This window comes from Crotalus tigris, unplaced genomic scaffold (genome assembly GCF_016545835.1).
Source record: "Crotalus tigris isolate CLP2741 ecotype Arizona unplaced genomic scaffold, ASM1654583v1 scf7180000018301.7375997, whole genome shotgun sequence".
NCBI classification, from domain to species: Eukaryota; Metazoa; Chordata; class Lepidosauria; order Squamata; family Viperidae; genus Crotalus; species Crotalus tigris.
In genome coordinates, this window is record NW_024096931.1 from 1,458,855 (window position 1) to 1,480,011 (window position 21,157).

The 21,157-nt window shown below is 49.2% G+C and overlaps 1 protein-coding gene across 2 annotated transcripts in view; it reads right to left on the reverse strand.

Annotated features, from left to right (window-relative positions):
* Nucleotides 1–21,157, reverse strand: part of PALB2 (partner and localizer of BRCA2) — a 22,544-nt gene continuing 1,387 nt past the window's right edge. The window contains exons 2-13 of one of the 2 annotated variants that reach the window (XM_039349698.1): nucleotides 18,144–18,203; nucleotides 17,896–17,995; nucleotides 15,003–16,211; nucleotides 13,020–13,654; nucleotides 11,713–11,796; nucleotides 10,240–10,401; nucleotides 8,989–9,074; nucleotides 6,887–7,048; nucleotides 5,457–5,573; nucleotides 2,998–3,085; nucleotides 1,102–1,250; nucleotides 1–463 (exon numbers count right to left, since the gene is read on the reverse strand). In XM_039349698.1, the coding sequence (XP_039205632.1) occupies nucleotides 175–463; nucleotides 1,102–1,250; nucleotides 2,998–3,085; nucleotides 5,457–5,573; nucleotides 6,887–7,048; nucleotides 8,989–9,074; nucleotides 10,240–10,401; nucleotides 11,713–11,796; nucleotides 13,020–13,654; nucleotides 15,003–16,211; nucleotides 17,896–17,995; nucleotides 18,144–18,203 (3,141 nt within the window). In that variant the 3' untranslated portion in view covers nucleotides 1–174. The remainder of the gene's footprint in view (nucleotides 464–1,101; nucleotides 1,251–2,997; nucleotides 3,086–5,456; nucleotides 5,574–6,886; nucleotides 7,049–8,988; nucleotides 9,075–10,239; nucleotides 10,402–11,712; nucleotides 11,797–13,019; nucleotides 13,655–15,002; nucleotides 16,212–17,895; nucleotides 17,996–18,143; nucleotides 18,204–21,157) is intronic. The other variant, XM_039349699.1, reaches the window with a different exon arrangement.

Genomic DNA, 21,157 nt, shown 5'->3' on the forward strand with positions numbered 1-21,157 from the left:
TTGCTTTATCAGTTTCATTTAACAGGTACAGGACAATTACTTCAAAAAGAGGCGAAACATTAGCCAACCAGCAGCTCCTATTCTGGCGAGCTTGCAGAAGAAGTATTCCAAGTGGATTGTGATAATGGATATTTCTGAGTTCCCTTGACAAAACTGGACCTCCTTGGTGGCCCTTCACAAAGCCGTCTCTGAGCTGCCCCCCGAGGGATTCGGCTCCAGAGTTCTTGGAAGGCAGGAAGCCGGTCTGCAGGCCCCTGTGTACTCGTAGAGGTAAACCGAGCCATCTTCTTGCCCGGCCAGCAGGCAAGTGTCCGTAACTGACCACCTGGCCAGGGACCAGCTGCCTCCAGAGTTGGGGGGCAGCAACGCAGTGCACTGCCCCAGAAACAAATCCCACACCGCAATGGTTCCAGAAGCCAGGACAGCTGCTGCCGAAGCGCCCCTCACATCGCGCTCCAAGTACCTGGAGGACCAGAAAGAGTCACTGGGAGGCTGCAGCCTCTGCAGCCCTGTCCCTTGCCTGCTTGGGGCACTCCGATTTACCGTGTTTCCCCGAAAATAAGCCCCTCCCCTAAAATAAGACTTACCCTGATTGGGGAGGGGGTCTAATATAAGCCCTTCCCCCAAAATAAGCCCTAGTTAGGACCCTGCTCACTCCGTCCCACCTCACTGCTGCAATGGGGCAGGAGGCCGCACGGCACAAGGCGAAGCAGGTGGGGGAGGGAGTGGAGTTGCCCCACACCCGCTTACTGGTACTTCAGCCCCCCCCGGGCCAGGCCATTCCTTGATCGGCGACTGCCATTCTACGGGGATGGGATGGGTGGATAGGCCCGGTCCCCCTCCGCCCTTTTGGAGCCAGGGGGGAGTGACGTGAACAGCTCCGCCTCCGCTGTGTGCCGCTGGAGGGGCTTTCTTTAAGCTTCATCCCACAGATCACCTGCCTGGGTGCAACAGCAGCCGCCGCCTTTTGTCCTCTGCCAACTCTCCGGGCTGCCTGCCTCCGCCAACCCTTGGTCGCCTGTCTCACTTTCAAATTAACTTGGCTACAAACTGCTGGTTTTTGAAGAGCCCCCCCCCCAGCCCCCTGATGCCACAACTTGCCTTCCTTGGATGCTGGGGGGCAGGGCCAAGAGCATCACTCCAGAGCTTCTGGCGGTCTTGGGATTGAGCGCCACGATCTGGAAAGCGGGGTTCCCGGGCAGCTGGCTGTCTTCGGCATGGGGATGGCTGAAGACCAGGAAGAGCAGGCCCTGATCCGCAAGACAGAAAACACCCAGGGAGACATCAGCTCCGCCACCAGTCAGAGAAGCACCGGATGCTTCGGACAAACGTTCACCGGGTGGCTCTTAACCACCCTGAAGTCGGGGCTGGGCAGCTGAGGGGAGGCCAATTATCGTCCCAGGATACTGTCTGAACATCCTCCTTTCCCCATCCCCTTTTCGTGTGCCTTCAGATGAGGCTACCCAGAGGGTCCCTGCAGAACCTTTTGCCAACTTTTTCAGAAATGGTCGTCATTGCCTTTTCCTTCCTGGGGCTGAGAAGGGCGAATTGGGACAAAGTCCTCTTCATCTATCAGGCAGGATTAGAATTCAGAACTCCCATCTCTAGCCCAGTGCCTACACCAAACTGCCTCTCTATCTTGGCCAATAGATTTCAATAGATTGAGTCATAAGATGATGATTTACTGGTTCAGACACTGCATGCATCAGTTACACGAAACCAACCTTCTCTGCTTCTGGCCTCTGAATTCTGAGATTTGAAGCACATCAACAGCATTAGGCATTGTGCTTTATGGCTCTCTCTGGGCAGTTTACAGTGTCAGCATTGTTCGCATATTGTCTCCCACAATCTGGGTCCTCATTTTACTAATCTCGAAAGGATGGAAGGCTGAGTCAATCTTGAGCCCCATCCGGGTCGAACTCCTGGCTGGGGCCTGCAATACTGCATTCTAACTACTGCCCGGGCTCCGCTGCACATACCAGAATGTAAAAGCAATCTCTCCAAATACATAATTAATCTTAAAACCCTGGACTTCCAAACACTTCCCTTCCTCTAGTGGTTCTCAACCTGTGGTTCTCAACCTGTGGGTCGGGACCCCATTTGGGGTCGAACGACCATTTCACGGGGGTCGCCAAACAACGCAGTCCGCCATTTTTCCCCCCCTTTTCCTTAGCTGTGCTACTCCCTTCTATTCTATTGGCTTTTGAAAGCCAGTAGAATAGACTGTCTTGAATAGAGTCTCATTCTATTGGCTTTCAAAAGCCAATAGGAATTGTCCAGGCTGTCTCTGCCCTGCTGAGCCCGTTGAAAGTCCCATTCTGCAAATGGTGCTGCACCAGTTGAGTAGTCCTCGACTTACGACTGGTTGAGTAGTCCTCGACTTAACGACCGGTTGGGGCTCGCGGCATTAAAAAGGTTGAGAACCACTGCTCTAGAAAATCAACTCAAAACATTTACGACATCCAAATATCTTCAGTCAGGCAGGCCTCAGGAGAAAATGTGACAAATGGCAAAAGCCCCCCAACGCAGCCCCCCAAATCCTTCCCGCCTGGCACTGCCCCACATCCCTGACGTGACTCCCACCAACAACTGAATAGCGATCAATGAATTTTCAGTCCCATTCCAGAATTCAGACCCTCCTCTCTCTTTGGTTTCAATTTATTTAAAAATATAATCAGTAGGAAAGTCGATATGCAATTTAATGGTTTTGCCTCAGTTGTTGCTTATGAACGTGATTCTCAGATCAAAAGGGATTTCTCATCTCCCTGGAGAGATGCCAGACACCGAGCACGATGCTTCCCAAAGGAGTCGCACCTGCTTCTCATCCAAATATCCCAAATGCAGATCCCACATTCTCGTTCCTGTCCTGTGGTGGGATCGGCCTCAACGGTGCTCTCAGCGGAAACCGAAGCAAAGGCTACAACGCTCAGCCACGGGAAGGCCGAAAGCCAACAGGGGCCTTTCTGCCTTTCCCAGCGTGCACCTGAAGGCACCTACCGCATCGGAGTAGGCCTTGTGGCAGACGGATGCGGGGAAGGACCACCCCACCGGGATCTTCTTCAGCAACTGCCCCGTTCCCAGATTCCTGTGCAGGGCAAAAAGGCCATCAGTTCAGCTCTTTCAGGTCCCTTCGGCTGCCTGGCTGGGACGAGCCCGGCAGAGACCAGGGAAGAGACCCTGCTCGCCCTCCCGTCCAGAGTGCTTGCAAGAACAGAAGCAGCAACACCCACTGTGCGAAATAATGTTTTTTTTTTCCTCTTTCTAAAATGCACTGCTTGACGCATTGAATAGCTGCATAAGAAGAGCATAATATCGATCAAATCAGCAATCCCAGTATAATCAGTGTGTCTCAACCTCGGCTGGGGAATTCTGGGAGTTGCAGTCCACCCATCTTCAATTGGCCAAGGTCGGGAGACCCCCAACCTTCCTCCACGCCAATTAATGCTACCTCTCCGAATGCAGCTCTCCCTGCAGACAGATGCACAGGTTGCAGACCTCAGCTAAGCAGCCCATCAGGCTGTCCCACTTTCACAAGCAGAACAGGGTCGAAGAGAAGCCACCGCCGGCTCTCCAGAAGTCCCTCCACTTGGGGACCAAAACCATCGGGGAGGGCAAGGGGGTAATTTCCTGACCCCTCCTCCAAAAAGTCTCTTTTCCAGGTAAAAGCAGACAGAGGGCCTTAGCTGAGCGCAAAATCATGTATGGCATCAACTAGTAGCTGCTATGGATCTCCATTTGTCAACACAAAAAACAGGTGTCGGGTCTGCCATCCTCAGCTTCTTCACTTGCTGCCATCCTGCCATAAAGCGCAGGGGGGTGGGGAGGGAATTTGGGGAAGTAAAGTCAGAGCAAGCGAAAGGGAAGGCAAATGGAGGGGTGGAGGGGTGGGGAGATAGGCTGACAAGAACCAGAGGTGCCAAACTGGAATAAACCGGCGGGCAAGGACACCTGGCCTGAGAACAGAAGCCCGAAACCACACAGGGAAATAGATGCCAAGCTTCAAAGCGCTTCCCAAAACATCAAAACGGCATAATACTGGACACTGATGGATTGGTCATGGGGAGGGCCAGAAAAGGGGAGAAAGTATAAGGAATACTCAGATCTAGCTTCATTTTCGCTGCAACCACTTAACTTTAGTTAAAAAAAACAATAACCCATCACTTCAACTAAATGGAGTCGAGGGTCTTTCTTTCCCAAATGTCTAAACTGGGGCAGGAAATTGACACCAGGAACGAAGGTCCAGACTCTCGGATCCAATTCTGAGTATTTTGAGGCATCGCAAACAAGTCTGCTGGCGATACAGAATGTCAGATGGACACTCTCAAGATATTCCGTATACTGAGGCAGTTGCAGGGATTCCAGTAAAAATATTCCAGTTACCTTTGCTTTTAATATGCATGAATCACATTGGACCAGGGGTGTCAAACTGCCGGCCCGCCGGCCGGATGCATCATAGCAAAACTGCTCCCACTCATTGCCGGGAATGGCAAAAAAGTCACGGTACGTTGCATCACATGACATTGTGAGTTTGACACCCCTGCATTAGACATCCTTAATTCATTTCTCCCTCTATAATCAAGTGGGATTTACAAACTCATTTGATACAGCAAAAATATTTTTTCAGATCTGTTGAACTCTTCAAAGCATGTTCAAAAAAGGTGAGCTTTCATCCTTTCTATGCTCACTTCTGATGGAAGTTCCTTGTTAGTCAGAACACAGAATCCTAGGGCTGGAAGAGGCCTTGGAGGTCATCTAGTCCAACTCCCTGCCCAAGGTAGGAGCCTTATAGCATCCTGGTTAAAAGGCTGTCCAATCTCTTTTCGAAAACCTCCAGTGATGGAGCATTCACAATTCTGGGAGGCAAGTTAGATATTATTGCTGTTATAAACTAGGTTCTGGGAAGGAAGTTAAGGTTCTCACACACCTCTGTGTGTGGTTAAACTATCATCTAAAAATGGAATTTCAATTTTTGAAGAGCTTTGATAAATATGAGTGACAGTATACTTCTGGAAATATGTATGAATCAGATGGGTTTTTTTGGTTCAATGGAGCATGTCAACTCTCAATATTCAAATACTAAGTTTTGACTGAGAGACAAGGCTGGACAGTATTTAGTTCTGCATAGTCTCAGCTTAAGGCAATTTTTGAAATCTGAATTGCAAAAATCTGCACGTATACATAATTAAAACTTTTGTATTGAAGAGATTAGAATTCTTGTTGTGTTCCTAGTTTTCTGAATTTCTTTTCCCCCCCAGTTACTCCACTTCTCCCAACTTTCAGTTAGTTTTACATTTTTCCTTTTTATGCACTGAGCATTTTTTGCAATCGCAATATAGTTTATACATACGTTTTTGTCTGTTATCTACTGTAATATCTTTGTGGGACTGAGTCAGAATTTTACTGAGGAAAAATAGCTGGGCCAGAGGAAAATCCCGCGGAGCAGCCTGCGGGCTCACCAGAGGACGATGCAGTTCATGGCTGTCATTCCAAGGAGAGCCTCCTGCAGCCCAGCCACGTCAGCAAAAGCCAAGACCGTCTCTTCGGGGGGCATCAAAGCCCACCTCTTGTGGCTCCTGCAAAACATACACCTTCTCCTGATGTTCAGCCCTCTTGTTTATAGGATGGGAAATTAATAGAGTGTAAAGTAGAATACAGGATAGGACAGAACAGGACAGGATAGGATAATACAGTAGGATAGGATAGGATAGGATAGGATAGGATACAGAATAGAATATAGAACAGAACAGGACAGAACACTCTTTATTGGTGAAATGTGATTGGACAAACAAGAAATTTGTCTCCAGTGCAGAAGGTCTCAGTGTACATACAAACAACGTGATAAGTCATAGATCATAAATCGTAAAATACAATCATAATTCCTAAGATACAAACAAGTGATAAATCATAAGATACCAATAGGACAGTAGTTCTCAACCTTTTTAAAGCCGCGACCCCCAACCGGTCGTAAGTCGAGGGCTACTCAACTGGTGCAGCACCGTTTGCAGAATTGGACTTTTGGCGGGATCAGCAGGGCAGAGACAGCCTGGACAATTCCTATTGGCTTTTGAAAGTTAATAGAATTAGACTCTATTCAAGAGAGTCTATTCTATTGGCTTTCAAAAGCCAATAGAATAAAAGGGAGTAGCACAGCTAAGGAAAAGGGGGGGAAAAATGGCGGCCTGCGTTGTTTGGTGACCCCCGTGAAATGGTCGTTCGACCCCAAATGGGGTCCTGACCCACAGGTTGAGAACCACTGGTGTAGAGTAAAGTAGAATACAGGACAGGACAGGATAATACAATAGGATAGGATAGGATACAGAATAGAATATAGAACAGGACAGAACACTCTTTATTGGTGAAATGTGATTGGACAAACAAGAAATTTGTCTCCAGTGCAGAAGGTCTCAGTGTACATACAAACGTGATAAGTCATAGATCAAAAATCGTAAAATACAATCATAACTCCTAAGATACAAACAAGTGATAAATCATAAGATACCAATAGGAGAAAGTAGTGGGAAAGATGAGAAGAAGAATAGCAATACAGCCCTAGTACCTGGGTAAATATTTTTAGGCATAAGACAGTGCTGTGGGTGTTAGGTGTTTAGCAGAGTGATGGCATGGGGGAATAGATTATCAATGTCCACCTCTTGTGGCTTCTGCAAAACCAACAGGTTCTCCTGATTTTCAGCACCCAGTTTATAGGATGGAAAACGAACTCACTGCCAACATGCTCAGCACGTATTGCCTCTCTGCACCCTTGTCTAGCCTGAATCCTGAGTTCAATTTCCTTCCCTGCTGTAGCAATTTGATCTATTTCTTAGAGATCTTCTGGAATGGTGGTCTTCCCAAAGAGGCCTACCATGCAAAACCAATTAGTCCTCACCTTCCCACCTCAGAGAAAGAAAAGACTTCCACTTCTTGGCCTCGCAGTGACCAGCAGCTGCTGACCAGCTTCCTATCGGTCAGACCAAGGACGGCGTTTATGTTTCCAGCTTTGAGCAGCTCTTCTTTAGCACAGCTACCTTCAGAAGAATGGAACAAAAGCCTAGAAGAACAGAAGTCTGCTATGATCCTGGGTCTACTTAACATGCAACAACAAAACCAATTAACGTGTGGCCATCAATTACAGCAACGTAGGAAAGCTCTATGATGGGAGTAACGCACTGATAAAAATACCAACATGCTATTGTGAAATCAAAACAGGCTATGGAATTTGCCCATCAAAGGCTTCCTATCTGCAACGCTGGATCTATAAACGGCAAATTTGGACCCTGGTTTTTTAGTATGATTACAAGGAGTCTTTCACAGAAATAATGAAATGCTGAATGTCTTCTTCTGCCCCCAAGGGCACCCACCAGCTCGAGGTGAGGTAGCATCCACATGCTGACCATGTCTGACTGTTCCTCTCCCCCCCCCAGCTCAAGTGGGGACAATGCCTGGAGGCTGTTGGGTTCTGATTGGGGAGAGACAGGCTCAGACCCAACCCCAGCAAGAGGCCAGAAGCCCCCTGATTATTCCGGGATTGAGTCCTCTTTGATTCCCGAAAGGGTCGTGATCGGAGGGTCTTCTGAGACCCCTTTTCTCAAGGAGGGGGTGGAGGCTGTGGCCAGGAGCCTTTGCTGCACTTTGAGGCTGAAATGGAATAGGATGTTCCAAGGACATGTCCTTCTGATCTCGCCATGCTCACACACACACACACACACACACACACACACCCCAGATGGTCAGCAAGAACCTGCTTAGTAGCAGATGCAACAGAAAGATTACAAGGTTAGAAAAAAAAATGTAACATCATTATTGTCATTTAAATATTTGTGGTATGAATGAGATGGAGGGAAATTTATTTATTTATTTATTTATTTATTTTATTTATGAGACTTATATACCGCTTTAAGTGCAAGCACTCTCTAAGCGGTGTACACCAGTAAGCAATGTATATATATATTTACATTGCCCCCAACAATCTGGGTCCTCATTTTACCTACCCCGGAAGGATGGAAGGCTGAGTCAACCTTGAGCCGGTGAGATTTGAACCGCTGACCTGCTGAACACCGTCAGCTAAAGTGGCCTGCAGTCCTGCACTCGAACTGCTGTGCCACCTCGGCTCTATGCGCAGAATTTGCAGAAATAAAATGATGGAAACTTCAGGTGCTTCCTCTTGTGCAAAGGTTCACATCTGTTAACTGCAACGTTGCTTACAATTGCTTGAATTACACAAAAGCAGCAAACTGCTCCTCTCGGGCACTAAAGCTAATGACCTGATTTGGTTCATGGGAAAAAAACTCTCACTAAACCAAATTTGGATGTTATTCTGAGAACGAAAGCATGCAGCATTATAAACGCCTCAGCATCCATTAGACTCCGTTGCTGAAATGCATAATCCATCCCAAAAGTTTTATTAGTTTATATAAAAAAAAACCAAAAGAAAATAATGGGAGAATATGGGTGTAAAACGGGAAAAGTGTAGGACAAAGGGAAAGAAAGAAAGAAAAAGCGTTGACTTCCAACTCCTTTTAGTGCAGTATAATAAAATAATAGCATCAAACCTCAACCTTTTGCTTTTCTATAATACCGTATATGCCGGCGTACAAGGTGACCCGGCGTATAAGATGACCCCCGTCTTTATCGCCGAGCCGCTTTCCTAAAATGTCGTCTTATACGCCGGAAACTACCAGTATTTCCTGCGTATAAGACAACTCGGCGTATAAGACGACCCCCGTCTTTGGCGCCGATTTCAGCGCTCGCGGAAGTCGCCTTATACGCCGGCATTTACGGTAATACTGGTATAAAGTAGCCATCTCTATAACAACAGACCCATCCAATCAGCAAAACCCAAAATCAAAGTTGCATTTTTTCCACCTCAAGCACAAAGTTCAGCAGTGGTTTCCAAGTAGAATTGCAAACAAATTGGGTTCTTTCACCAGAGCAGCCCACTTGCCCACCTCTGCTGGCTCCATCAATGCATAAAATGCACAATCCACTTGCCGTATCTCTGCTGTCTCCAGACGTCCCAGCACTGCACCCACCACGCTGTGAGCCCCGGACAGGGCGACGATTTGGATCACTGGAAACTGAAAAAGAGAGCCACAGGATGGGCGGCCCTTCCCTTCCAAGCCAGACCTGCCCCTCCTCCCCGGACACGGCCTGAATAAAGCCGGCAGCGGGACCCTCGGCCCGCCAGACTGCTCAGCCGCCATTCCCAGCCCTGACTGTCCTGCTTAGGGCCATAACTAGGCAGTCCTCAACTTACACCCACAACTGAGCCCAAAATTTACGTTGCTAAGTGAAACATTTGTTAAGCGAGATTTGCTCCATTTTACGACCTTTCTTGCCACAGTTATTAAGTGAATCACTGCAGTCGTTAACTTAGTAACCCGGTTGTTAAGTGAACCCGGCTTCCCCGTTAACTTTGCTTGTCAGAAGGTTGCAAAAGGGGATCACGTGACCCCCCCCGGGACACCATGCAACCGTCATAACTATGAGTCGGTTGCCAAGCGTCTGAATTCTGATCGTGTGACCAAGGGAACGCTGCAAATGTCGTAAGTGTGAAAAACGGTCTTAAGTCACTTTTTTTTGCAACTTGGAATGGTCACTAAATGAACTGTCGTAAGTCAAGAACCAAGGCTTGTCTGTAAACCGGAGAACGGTTTGTCCGTCACACGTCACCCAGGGCGACTTCTGGCTCGCCTGCTCTCTCGCAAAGCGGCCCTCGGAGCAGCACAATTTGCAATAGCCCCCTGCAGAGTCTGCAGCAAGTGGCCGGGGCCCAGCTCTCCGCAGCTGCAGCAAAGAACTGCACGATGGGTTTAGGGTCACTTTTTCTCATTCATTGGAATAAAACAACGTAATTGTTTTAGTATACAATAACACAAAATTAGCTCATACTTTTATAGCCTAAGACACGTTACAAAAACACAAAATAATACAGCACTATCGCATATGATATTTTATACTGTATATATTATATTGTCAGGACATCTATTTTAAGCTTATGGCTTTTAGACATAATTTTAAAAAAATACCCCATGCCCCGAGCTAAGCCCTGGAGACATGAAACGCACACGTATGCAAGCAACACCCACAATTGTGCTAATAGGGAGACAGGCAAACCCTTCACCGGTCTTCAGGTCGAAAAGACTGCAGCTGGGGGGCATGGGGGGGCGGAAGGGACACCCTCCAGCAGCAGACCCAGAGTGGCACCACCCAGGCAGCCAAAGCAGCAGCGGCCTCGCCTACCTTTGTAAAGTGCCAGGTGTGCACCGTCCCCCACTGGCCAAGATCGAGAGGCCTCCAGAGAGAGATGGACGTTTCCTCGGCTGTCACAACACACAATTCTGCGCGGTCAGCAGCTTCCCACCACACAGCGCTCATGTCCACCAAGCAGGAGCCGGAGGCATTCTGAGGGAGAGCAGGAGGAGACGGGATCATTCGGAGGAGCTGGGGCCGGCAAGGGCCAACCGGATGGACAGGGCCAGAGCGTCCAGCGGGGGTCTCCTCCAAGCAGATCTGGCCCCTCCTGCGCACTCACAAAGGTCCTGCCTCACCAGAGGGACCCAACCCGCTTGGACCTCTCGCCCTGCCCTCCGGCTGCTGGCTTCCTCGGCTTTGTGCAGGCGAGCCTTCAGTGCTGCCTGCTCTGAGCAGGCTGTTGTGGCTGTGTTTCACAAGACATTACAGGGAGTCCTCACCTTACGACCAGTCATTCAGAGACTGACTAAAGTTACAGCGGACTCCACAAAAGGCGCTTGGGTCCCATTTTCTATGTTCCAAAAGCACCGCCCCCCCCAAAGGTCATGTGATCACGTTGGGCACTTGGCTACTGGCCTGCATTTACGTCCATCTGCAGCATCCCGTAGTCACACAACCACAACTTGACTTTTTTGGGGGGGGGGCTGGGAACTGGTGTTTACTTCTGGTTTCTGGCAAAACACACCTATTGCAGACAATGGACTCACTTAACGATCGCAGCATTGGCTTAACAACTGCTGTGTTCGTTGTACTTAACGACCATTGCAAAAAAAAAAGTCATAAAATCGGGTTGGCCACATAGGTGCTTCTGATCATGATGACATCTGACCAAAATTCCTGGCTCCATTTTGGCCAGAAGTCAAGGACCATCTGTGTTGTATTTTGCTTGTAACCCTCCCAGGATCTCCTGAGGGGAGCAGTATGTAAATGAACGAAAGAAATAAGTTGATAGATGACTACAAGTTGACAGGCCTGCTTCCTTTGTAGCAGGAAAGGTCTCTGCGCCCAGAAGTCACAGCAGAGCCTGTGGCGGTTCCAGGCTCGCCTGCAGCCAAACCGTCTTCTGCCTCCCTCCAGGAGAGAACCTGGCCAGCAAAAGCCACAAGAACTGCAGACTCCGCTCTGCATTTCGGTCCACGCAGCCCCAGTTTCCCTCCTGGGCCTGCAACAGGGAGATCCCGTCACAGGACCGAGGGAGGGCAGAGTGGCTGCTGGAATGGGCCCCAACTGGCCAAACGCCCGCTCAGCTGCAGGGCCAGCCCAGACAAAGCCACAGCAAGCCAGGTCTGGGGCTCTCCCTCAGGCAGAGCCCAGCACCACCCCGGAGGCTCTGCCCCCTCCAAGAGGAAACGCCTTCCCCCAGGGCAGGATGGGGGTGACAAACAGTCCATTATCAGGGCAACCCTGGGTCTCTCGTGGCACAAAAAAGCTGGACTATTTTAACCATCTTTCTCCTTTAACCTTCAGTTTTGAAGTCATTTTCAAGTTGCCTTCCCTCGGCGTGCCTGCTGGTGCTTCCCCCTGGAGCTCCTCTGCTGGGCAGCTCTGTGGAGACAAACGCAAGAGATGCCCCAGCCAGGTCAGACTCCCGCAGTGCCCTTTGGGACGAGGCCTTCCTCCCGCAGCCCCGGAAGGCGGCTCCCTCTGTCCTCGCCCCCACCGCAAAAGCAGGGGAGGCCCCGTAGGGGAGACCAGGCTCCGTCGCTGGAGGGTCGGTTCTTCATTTGGGCAGAGGGAACAAAGGGCGGCAGGCAGGCAAGTAAGCACAACATTCACCAGCTGAACTCAATTCCTCGGAAAAGTAAGACAGCGGTCCACAATATGTATGAGCCAAGGTGGCGTAGCAGTTAGAGTGCAGTACTGCAGGCCACTTTAGCTGACTGCGTTCAGCAGGTCAGCGGTTCAAATCTCACCGGCTCAAGGTTGACTCAGCCTTCCATCCTTCCGGGTAGGTAAAATGAGGACCCAGATTGTTGGGGGCAATGGAAATATGTATATATATATTTATATATACACACACACACACACACACACACACACACACACATACACATACATTGCTTACTGGTGTACATTGCTTACTGGTGTATATATATATATATATACACACACACACACACACACACACACACACACATTGCTTACTGGTGTACACCGCTTAGAGAGTGCTTGCACTTAAAGCGGTATATAAGTCTCATAAATAAATAAATAAATAGGTGATATTTTGAGCTGCGGCTGCCTGCCCCCATAACACACGGTTTGTGCAGAAAAGCCAGGCCGTTTCCCAAATTAAACTCTTCAGGATGGGTCAATAAGGCGGTCTAAAATACCAGCCGGTGATGCAGCTGCTGCAAGAGGCCAGTCTGTTGGACAAAAGGGCAGCTGACCAAGTCAGGGCGGTGGCCACTGACCGTCACAAGCGGGGAGTCCCAGGCCCAGAAGGAGAGTAAAATCTACAGACCGAGGAATAAACCAGAGCAGAATGACCGGCCAAGTGGCCGTTGGGACAAAAGAACAGGGAAACTGAGTCCAGAAGGGAAAGAAATAGAGCACAGGATTGACCTCCTTTGGGGAACTAAGCTGGGCCAAACCCAGAGGTGCCACGTTTGGGGCGGGGCAGCCAAGGAGGAGGGTGCCAAGGGAGACTCAGACACGGCTCCCAGTGTACAAAGATTTTCTGCCAAGATTTTAATTGCGGCTCTCCTTGCATTCCCCAAGGTGGATGTCTCACCTCAGCAACCTGGGCGCCCCAGATGCATCCCCTTTACCTGCCTGGGGGGCTCCTGGTCATGCTCAAGCAGCTTCTCAGGGGGGCTGGCAGCTTCTTCCCCAGCTCTCCTGCTGATTCCAGCTGGGCCCGGCGAGCGAGGCTGCCCCCTGCCCCTCTCCGGGTTAGCAGACCGTGCCGCAGCTGCTTGCGAAGGAGAGGCCCCCGGGGGATGTGGGGAGACCAGGGGAGCCGGGGTGGCCCCCACCAGGGGAAAATTGGGGGTTTGCAAAAGGCTCTGTCCGCCGTCCAAGGCCGGGGAGAGGAGCAGCGCACGGGAAGAAGGAGTCGGGGGGGTCCTCCTCGTTCCGGACAGGAGGATTTGTCCCGATGCTGCTCCTTCCTCCAGAGGAGCCTCCCCAGAGAGGCTCGGGGGACCCTCGCTGGATCCGCCAGCATCCCAGACCCCCAACAGCTTCTCGGGACGGACGTTGAGCTTCTTGGACTTCAGGTGGCCAAAATCCTCATCAGGCAGGTGGAAGTCTTGGTGCGACAGCCCGGGAGGCAGCCAGCCGAGGCGGGACCCCTCCCCACCCAGGGGGGCGAGAGGCAAAGCTGCAGCGGCAGAATTCAGCCCCCTCCAGAGGCCAGGAGCAGCCGGACCCGGGGAGCCCACTGGCGGGCTGAGTCCTCCATCTGCAAATGTGAAACAAACAAAAGAACCTTCCAAGAGCCAAACCTTAATTTCTGAACCCCCCCCCCCGTCCCTCTCTGCAACTCATACGGAGACAGGAGGGTGCCCTGTCCCCCAGGCCTCCTGCAGCCCCCAGCCTTACACCCCACTCAGAGGCACCCTCGGCCTTTGAAGACGCACAAGGCTGGTGTGCTGCATGTGTTCTGTTCCAGCCTATTGTCGTCCTTGTTAACTTCACAAGAACAAAACCCCTGCTACTACAATAGGCTGGAGACTTGCAAACAAAAACAAAAACCCCTTTTAATTCGGTTGACAAACCTGTCAAATACAGCAAACTCCAGTCCAAAAGAACACGATGAAAAGCAGACCCAAAGTTACAAGAGAAGTCACAAACCAAGATTCCAAGACGCGGTTTTCAAACATTCAGCAACCAGCACCACCCACACCTCCTCCCTTTATTTAGCAGTCCTGAGGCGGTGCCTCTCCGTGCCGTTTCTTCTTACTTTGGAGGTGTCTCATTGCACCTCTGTTGCCTTACTCTGGCTAATTGACGCCGTCTGCGTGCGTCAATTAGCAAGTCCATCTGTTGTGATTCCTCCAAGTCTGACTCCTGCTCCTCACATAGCTGAGCTTCATCAGAAACACAACTGGAGGGCCCAGGCTCTGCACCCAACTGTGAGTCCTGTACGTCAAAGCCTGGCTCTGATGGCCCTTCAAATGCCTCCTCCACCTCCTCCTCAGATTCCTCCAACTCAGCTGTGGGGAGCATAGACTGGCACGGAACCACAACAGCATGGGCCTTTATTTTCCACTATAAGCTGACTACTTTTCATGCCACCTCCCAATATCCCCCCCCCCGAGGGAGGATCCACTTGGTCTGCCTGGAAGGCTCCACCCTCGGCACAAGGGGGCTTCTGCTCTCCACCCGACCCAGAGTGAGCCCTGCAGGAAGGAGGATCCCCTTGCCTTGCATCTCAGGGAGACCACCAGGGTCTCCAAGGGGAAAGGGGCCCTGCAGGACCAGCTTGGGATCGGTGCCAGGGGGGTCCCCAGCCTGCTCAGGAGGCTCCCTTGCCGAGAGACGCCGTTCCCCATCAACCCCCTGGTTTTCTCCCACTGCTGGGTAAAGAGCACTGGGCCACCTGACCCTCAGGCCCCTCCCGGACTCACACTGGCCCCTCCAGCCCCTCCCGGCCCGTGCTTGCTGCCCACGTGGCCACCAGCTGCCCACAGGGCGAGCGCTGCTGCCTGGCTTCCACATGAGCCCTTTTCTCCCCCCCCCCCTCTGAAATTCTTCTGCAGGATCAGCAAATGCTCTGGGGACCGACCTTTCCGAGCTCTCCGACTGACCTGTGCTGGAGGAAGTCCTCTGCTGGGTCCTCCTTCTCAGCCTCAGGCTTCTCCTGCCCTGGCTGCAGCCTCGGCTGGACCCGGCACTCTTTGCAGAGAGGGGTGGGGATCCAGAAGCCTCCCCGGGCAGCCTGGGAGTTGAGCTCAGTCGACTGTCACTTTCGAGGAGCTCCTGGGAGGGCTGGGCCCAATTCGCCGCCCGCTCTTTGGGGGCCACCCTCCGGCCCTTCCTGCCCTTGCCCAGCTGGCTCTGCATGACCACCTCCAGGTTCACCTCCCCCTGATGCCTGGAGAGTCGGCGGGTCATCCGCACGTAATACTCAAGGGGAAACATGAGTCCCTCAACCATCGTGCAAGAGCTCAGCACCTCCTTACTGGGGCTGAGCTCTCCCAGGGAGGGTGGCCCCACTTCAAGGCTGTGCCCTTCGTCCTCTCCACTTGTCTTCTTGCTGGGGGGGTCTCCATTGTCCACGTCCTCTCTATGCTGGTCAGGAACAGTCCTGTCCCCTTGAGCAGCGTCAGGGGTCATCGCTGGGTCTGCCAATCTTTCTGGATCTTCCTTGTCCCCCCATCCCGGCTGCTCCTCTTCTTTCTCCCCGTTCCGCACACTGGCACATAATGACACGCTCACGGCAGCCGAGTCCTCCAGACCAGAAACTCTCTCTTCACTCAGCGGGTCAAGTAAAGACCCTGGACTCAGGTGCGGCAGGAAACAAGGAAGTGCTTGCGTTACCCCAGGAACATCAGTTTGCATCCATTCTTCATTGTCTGGATCCGACATTTTAGGAGAAACATTGCCACTTCCTCCTTGGCTAGCCTGCAGGGAGGACTGGCCAGCATCCAAGAGGCTGCTGCTTCTCTTAAAGCCGGGGGACTCTGAGCCTTGGTTTGTGGCCCTCTGATGCTCTCCCTCATGCACCTCCCAGGCCATTTCTCCCCTCTTTGCCAAAGAGAGCATCTCTCTCTGCCGTCCGGTGGCTCCACTGGGCGACTGCAGGCTGCAGTTCCTCCCCAAAGGAGGCTCCGTCGGATTAAAGAGCACCCTTCGGCCCAACTGATGGATCCTTCTGGAGCATGATGTTTCTGGCAAGCTGCCTTCAAAAGCCCCGGACTTAAAGAGGACAGGTGTGGTCTCTGTGGTGCTGCCTGGGCAGAAGATTCCCACCTGACCCTCCTCTGGGGGCTCTGGAGATAGTTGACTGAGGCCTCCTGCAAAAGACAAAGCTCTTGGGTAGCTCCTTTCCCCTGGGGAGCACAGAGCTCATTTAGGCAAGAAAAACCAAATGTACAGGTATAGCATAGGGGGTACTTGCTCAATAGTAGTAACTGTGAGAGGGACCTTGGAGTCCTAGTGGACAATCACTTAAATATGAGCCAGCAGTGTGCTGCAGCTGCCAAAAAAGCCAACACAGTGCTGGGCTGAATTAACAGAGGGATAGAATCAAGATCACGTGAAGTATTAATACCACTTTACAATGCCTTGGTAAGGCCACACTTGGAATCCTGCATCCAGTTTTGGTCACCATGGTGCAAAAAAGATCTTGAGACTCTAGAAAGAGTACAGAGAAGAGCAACAAAGATGATTAGGGGACTGGAGGCTAAAACATATGAGGAACGGTTGCTGGAATTGGTTATGTCTAGTTTAATGAAGAGAAGGACGAGGGGGAACATAATAGCAGTATTCCAATATCTCAGGGGCTGCCAGAAAGAAGGAGTCAAGCTATTCTCCAAAGGGCCTGAAGGCAGGACAAGAAGCAACGGATGGAAACTAATCAAGGAGAGAAGCAACCTAGAACTAAGGAGAAACTTCCTGACAGTGAGAACAATTGTCCAGTGGAACAGCCTGCCTCCAGAAGCGGTGAATGCTCCAACACTGGAAGTTTTAGAAGAGACTGGACAGCCAGTTGTCCGAAATGGTGTAGGGTTCCTGCATGAGCAGGGGGTTGGACTTGATGACTTCCAAGGTCCCTTCCAACTTTATTATTATTAAGAATTGAGCATCCGTAACCCAGTGCATAAAAGTGATAGAATGCTATAAAAGGAGTTGTCAGAACCCTACGTTCTGTGTGCCTGGGATTTCTTATTCTTTTCAGGTTCTGCCATTCTCCTGGGGGGGGGGAGGGAAGCTTGAGGTGCCGATGTGTATTTGCTTTGCTCTGCCTCTTGCTCTGTTCTCTTTGATGTGTCTCCAACAAGGTGAGAATGGAATGTACCTCTAGACATCTAACTTATCTCCCAGCACGGAAGAAACAGCACAGACACCTAACAGCCTTGGAAGTGGAGCCTCATCGTCCCGTTCCCACAGCATTTTCACACCTGCGGATTGGCCTGTTTGAACCGTCCGGATGGAGAGTTAGGATGGGATTACTATGGACACTTTTAACTACTTCATTCGCATGGGAAACCCTCAGATCCTGCCTTCTATTCCAGCTGTCAACACCTCCCAATAAAAGTTCCTTTTGAAATGAGGCCATTTCAAGAGTTCTGCTTTCTTGGGAGAACTGAATGAGACGGGTTCTTACAGGAGTATTAGAAAAATCTCTTGTTCAAGAGACATCAGTGTGTGAGGAGCTGAGATGCAACACACAAACAGCATATTGATGCATCAACTCGCTTTGGGTTTTGGAACCAAAAGAACTTTGTAATTACTTGCACTCTGCGTCACCTGCATCTACACCGCCCTCCTCGCTTCCCTTCCTTGCCCCAACTGAAGTCCTGTGCCAGCCCAGCTGCTCTCTGCATCTGATGAAGTGAGCTGCAGCTCTGTCTTTTAATAAATCTGTCAGCTGCTTCTGCTTCTTAAAGAGAGAGAGAGAGAGAGAGAGAGAGAGAGAGAGAGAGAGAGAGAGGGAGGGAGAGAGAGAGAGACCATCAGATGCTGTCTCAGTGTTACCTGCATGGTTCTTCACGGCTTCCTCCTGTCCAAGCAGCAGGTTTTGCTGTGCAATCGTTTTTTTGATGTGATTTTTAACCTTTGCAGCTTTCTCAGCACGCTGTGGAAATGAAGGTTAACGATCACATTGCTTTTCTTACTAGTCAATATGAAATTAGTCAATTTCTGCTGATTTTTGCTCCTCAAGCCTTCCCCAAATGAAGAGATTGTCCTTCAACAGTTCCAGAGAATCCCTTTTATTTACCCACCTGTAACCTGTGGAATGTTTTGTTGTATTCTCTTTTCAATACGGCCAGTTTTTCTTTCAGCTAGAAGACAAAACAATTGTTAAATAATTGGCATATTTAACTTGAAAAGTAATTAAAAGGTTTAGACAGCAACCTTATTACTCCAGTCAGGTTTGAATTGACAATGAAGACCAGCATATGCGCTCCCAGGAATAACAGAGCTGCCCAAGAAAATTCAACATAACCTGAACTTCATAAAGGATCTGGACAGGGAAAGGACTTCCTGGTTTCCATGAGTTTATACCAGATGTTACCTGGCCCACCTGAAAGGAGCCCCATAGGCTGGGCCTGATCTTCAGGACAGACAGCCTGAGATCAGAAGAGGGAGGGCATAGTGGATCACTGCTTTGCTATTCTCAGATCACTTTCTGATCATCATGAAGAACACCCCTAGATCTCTGTAGGGGTAGAGGACCCACAGGATTATGGATCCACTTGATTTTTAAGTGCTTGGGAACGTTCCCAGTTGTGTGTTAGACCAGTGGTTCTTAACCTTTTTGAACGAATCGCCCCCTTGAGCCAATGAGGAAGTTGTCATCGCCCCCTCCCCCAACATAACCTCTCAATCACAACATAGGAAATAATTCTTCAATTTATGCAAACACTTTTTTTGTTTTCTTTAAAATTGTCATCAGGACATATCGATGCAAATAATTTATTTCCAGTCTTTTTCCCATATCTCAACTGTGTGAAAAATGTTTGGTGCCACCCGTCACTTTATTCCCAAACTTCGTGATACATGTATTTCATTATTATCTTATTTATTCAAGACACTTAAATGTAACGACCACTGAAAACAAAATTCAATTGCAAGAAAGTGAAATGCTTGAAAAGAAAACCAGTAACATTTAATGATTGAATTACAAGTGAAATTTAAGACGCAAAAAGAAATATAAAAAGGGCATAAGAACAAACCGCAATGCAGGAACTAAGAATTTCAAGACAAAAACTCTGAAACTAAATTAAGATTTGAGGAAAAGTCACGCACACTGTAAAAAGGATTAAAAAGACACAAAGAAAATATAATATTGAACTGGAGTGCACACTAAAAAAGTACAATACAAAGAGACACACAAAACGTTTTACAGAGCACAATAAAAATTTGAAAACAAAGCCGAAAACTCAAACTGGAACGTGAAATCCAATGCAAGCAAATACAACGATAAAAGCTCAATTATTAACGAAAAAATGTATGTACACAAAAAGCAAAAAAAAAAAAAAACATCAATCGCTGCCCTGTGCTTGGTGAGCTGATGCCAATTTCTTGATGTCTGGAACCATTTTTGCTAATCGCATTCTTAAATCATTGCGCTCAGAGATCTTCAACATGTTCCTTGACTTAGAAAGGATCTGTTGGACAGCGCTGAAGCCCCTCTCCACTAAGTAAGTAGAAGGAAAGGCTAGAAGAAGCAACTTAACTTCCTTCCACAATATTGGGTAAGTGTTTCTCATTTTCACCCAAAAAGCTTCGTAGCCGTAACTCTGAAAATGTGACTGGGCTTCATAGTCGTATTTCAGATCTGTCAGTGGCTCTTGCAGTTGGGGATGAAGTTGTGCAAAGTCTGCTGTGAAAGGATTTAGCACCCAAGTGGGCACTTCCAGATTTATCAGATCATAGAATCTGATTTCCATATCTTCTTTTAGTTGCTTCAAGTGGCAGCAAAAAACGTCGAAATCTTCTCCTTGAAGTTCACGTTCATTACCAAGGCTTGGGAACTGATACAGCTCCTGGCGACTCATATTGCTTGCAAGGAGGTCCAATTTGGAAATAAATGAGCAGATTACTCCCTTGGCCTTAAGAAAATTGATTTTATCTCCTTGCAGCTTTACGTTCACTTCATTCAGCTTGTCAAAAACATCAGCGAGATACGCTACATCCAGACGTCGAAGTTTAAGAAAACTGCTTAGACTTGGGTCAATGGATTCAAGAAATTCGACAACTGTGTCAAAAAGTTCATGGAATCGCCGCAAACAATTTCCTTTTGAAAGCCACCTTACTTCAGTGTGCAAAAGGAGACGTTCAAACTCCTCATCATTTTCTTCACAAAGCTTGTGAAAAAGTTGGTTGTTCAAGGCATTCGACTTAATTTTATTCACAGCATTAATGACGTAACCTAGAGACTCGTGCAAACGGCCACTCAAATTTTTTGAGACAAGGTGCTGTCTATGAACGACGCAATGGACAGTCATAACTCCAGGTACAACCGATTTTAGATGAGCTTGAAATCCGCAATATCGTCCAACCATGGATGCAGCTCCGTCGATTGCACATGCGACGACGTTTGTCAAAGGGATGTTTTTCTCATTAAAAAACTCTTCAACCTTTTTAAATATCCAAGAACCTTTTGTGTCGGTGGCTAAATTTCGAACAAATAATAGTTCTTCCCCGATCTCTTCATTTCGGTTGATGAAACGGACATAAGCCAATAACAAGGCTTCATTTTCAGAAATCGTTGACTCGTCAATCTGCATCACGAATTCTGTATTTTTTAAGGTGTCAATAAGCCTTTCTTCCACATCAGCAGCCATTTCATCAATTCTTTTTGATACCGTGTCATTGCTCAAAGGAATCGATTGCGTGATAGTGCTTGCGCTGGGCCCCAACATGGTGGCAACAATCTGTTTCACTGCTGGTAAAATCAGAGTTTCTCCGATTGTGTGAGATTTGCCACATTTTGCTATCAACAGTGATACTTCATAGGAACAAATGAGCCCCTTGTCGGCGTTCAGTGACGATTTTCCAAATAACTTCCCAACAGTGCTGCGACCCTCAAACTTGGCCTTTAAAGATTGGAAAAACGAAAAAGTCTCAAAAGTGTCCCCAAAACTTCTTGCTCCATCGCCCCCATATCGCTCCCTTTTCGTTCCATCGCCCCCCTGAAAAACGAAATCCCCCCCGGGGGGCAATATCGCCCAGGTTAAGAACCACTGTGTTAGACAACTCCACTATTCTGGACCCCAAAGGTAACAAAGGT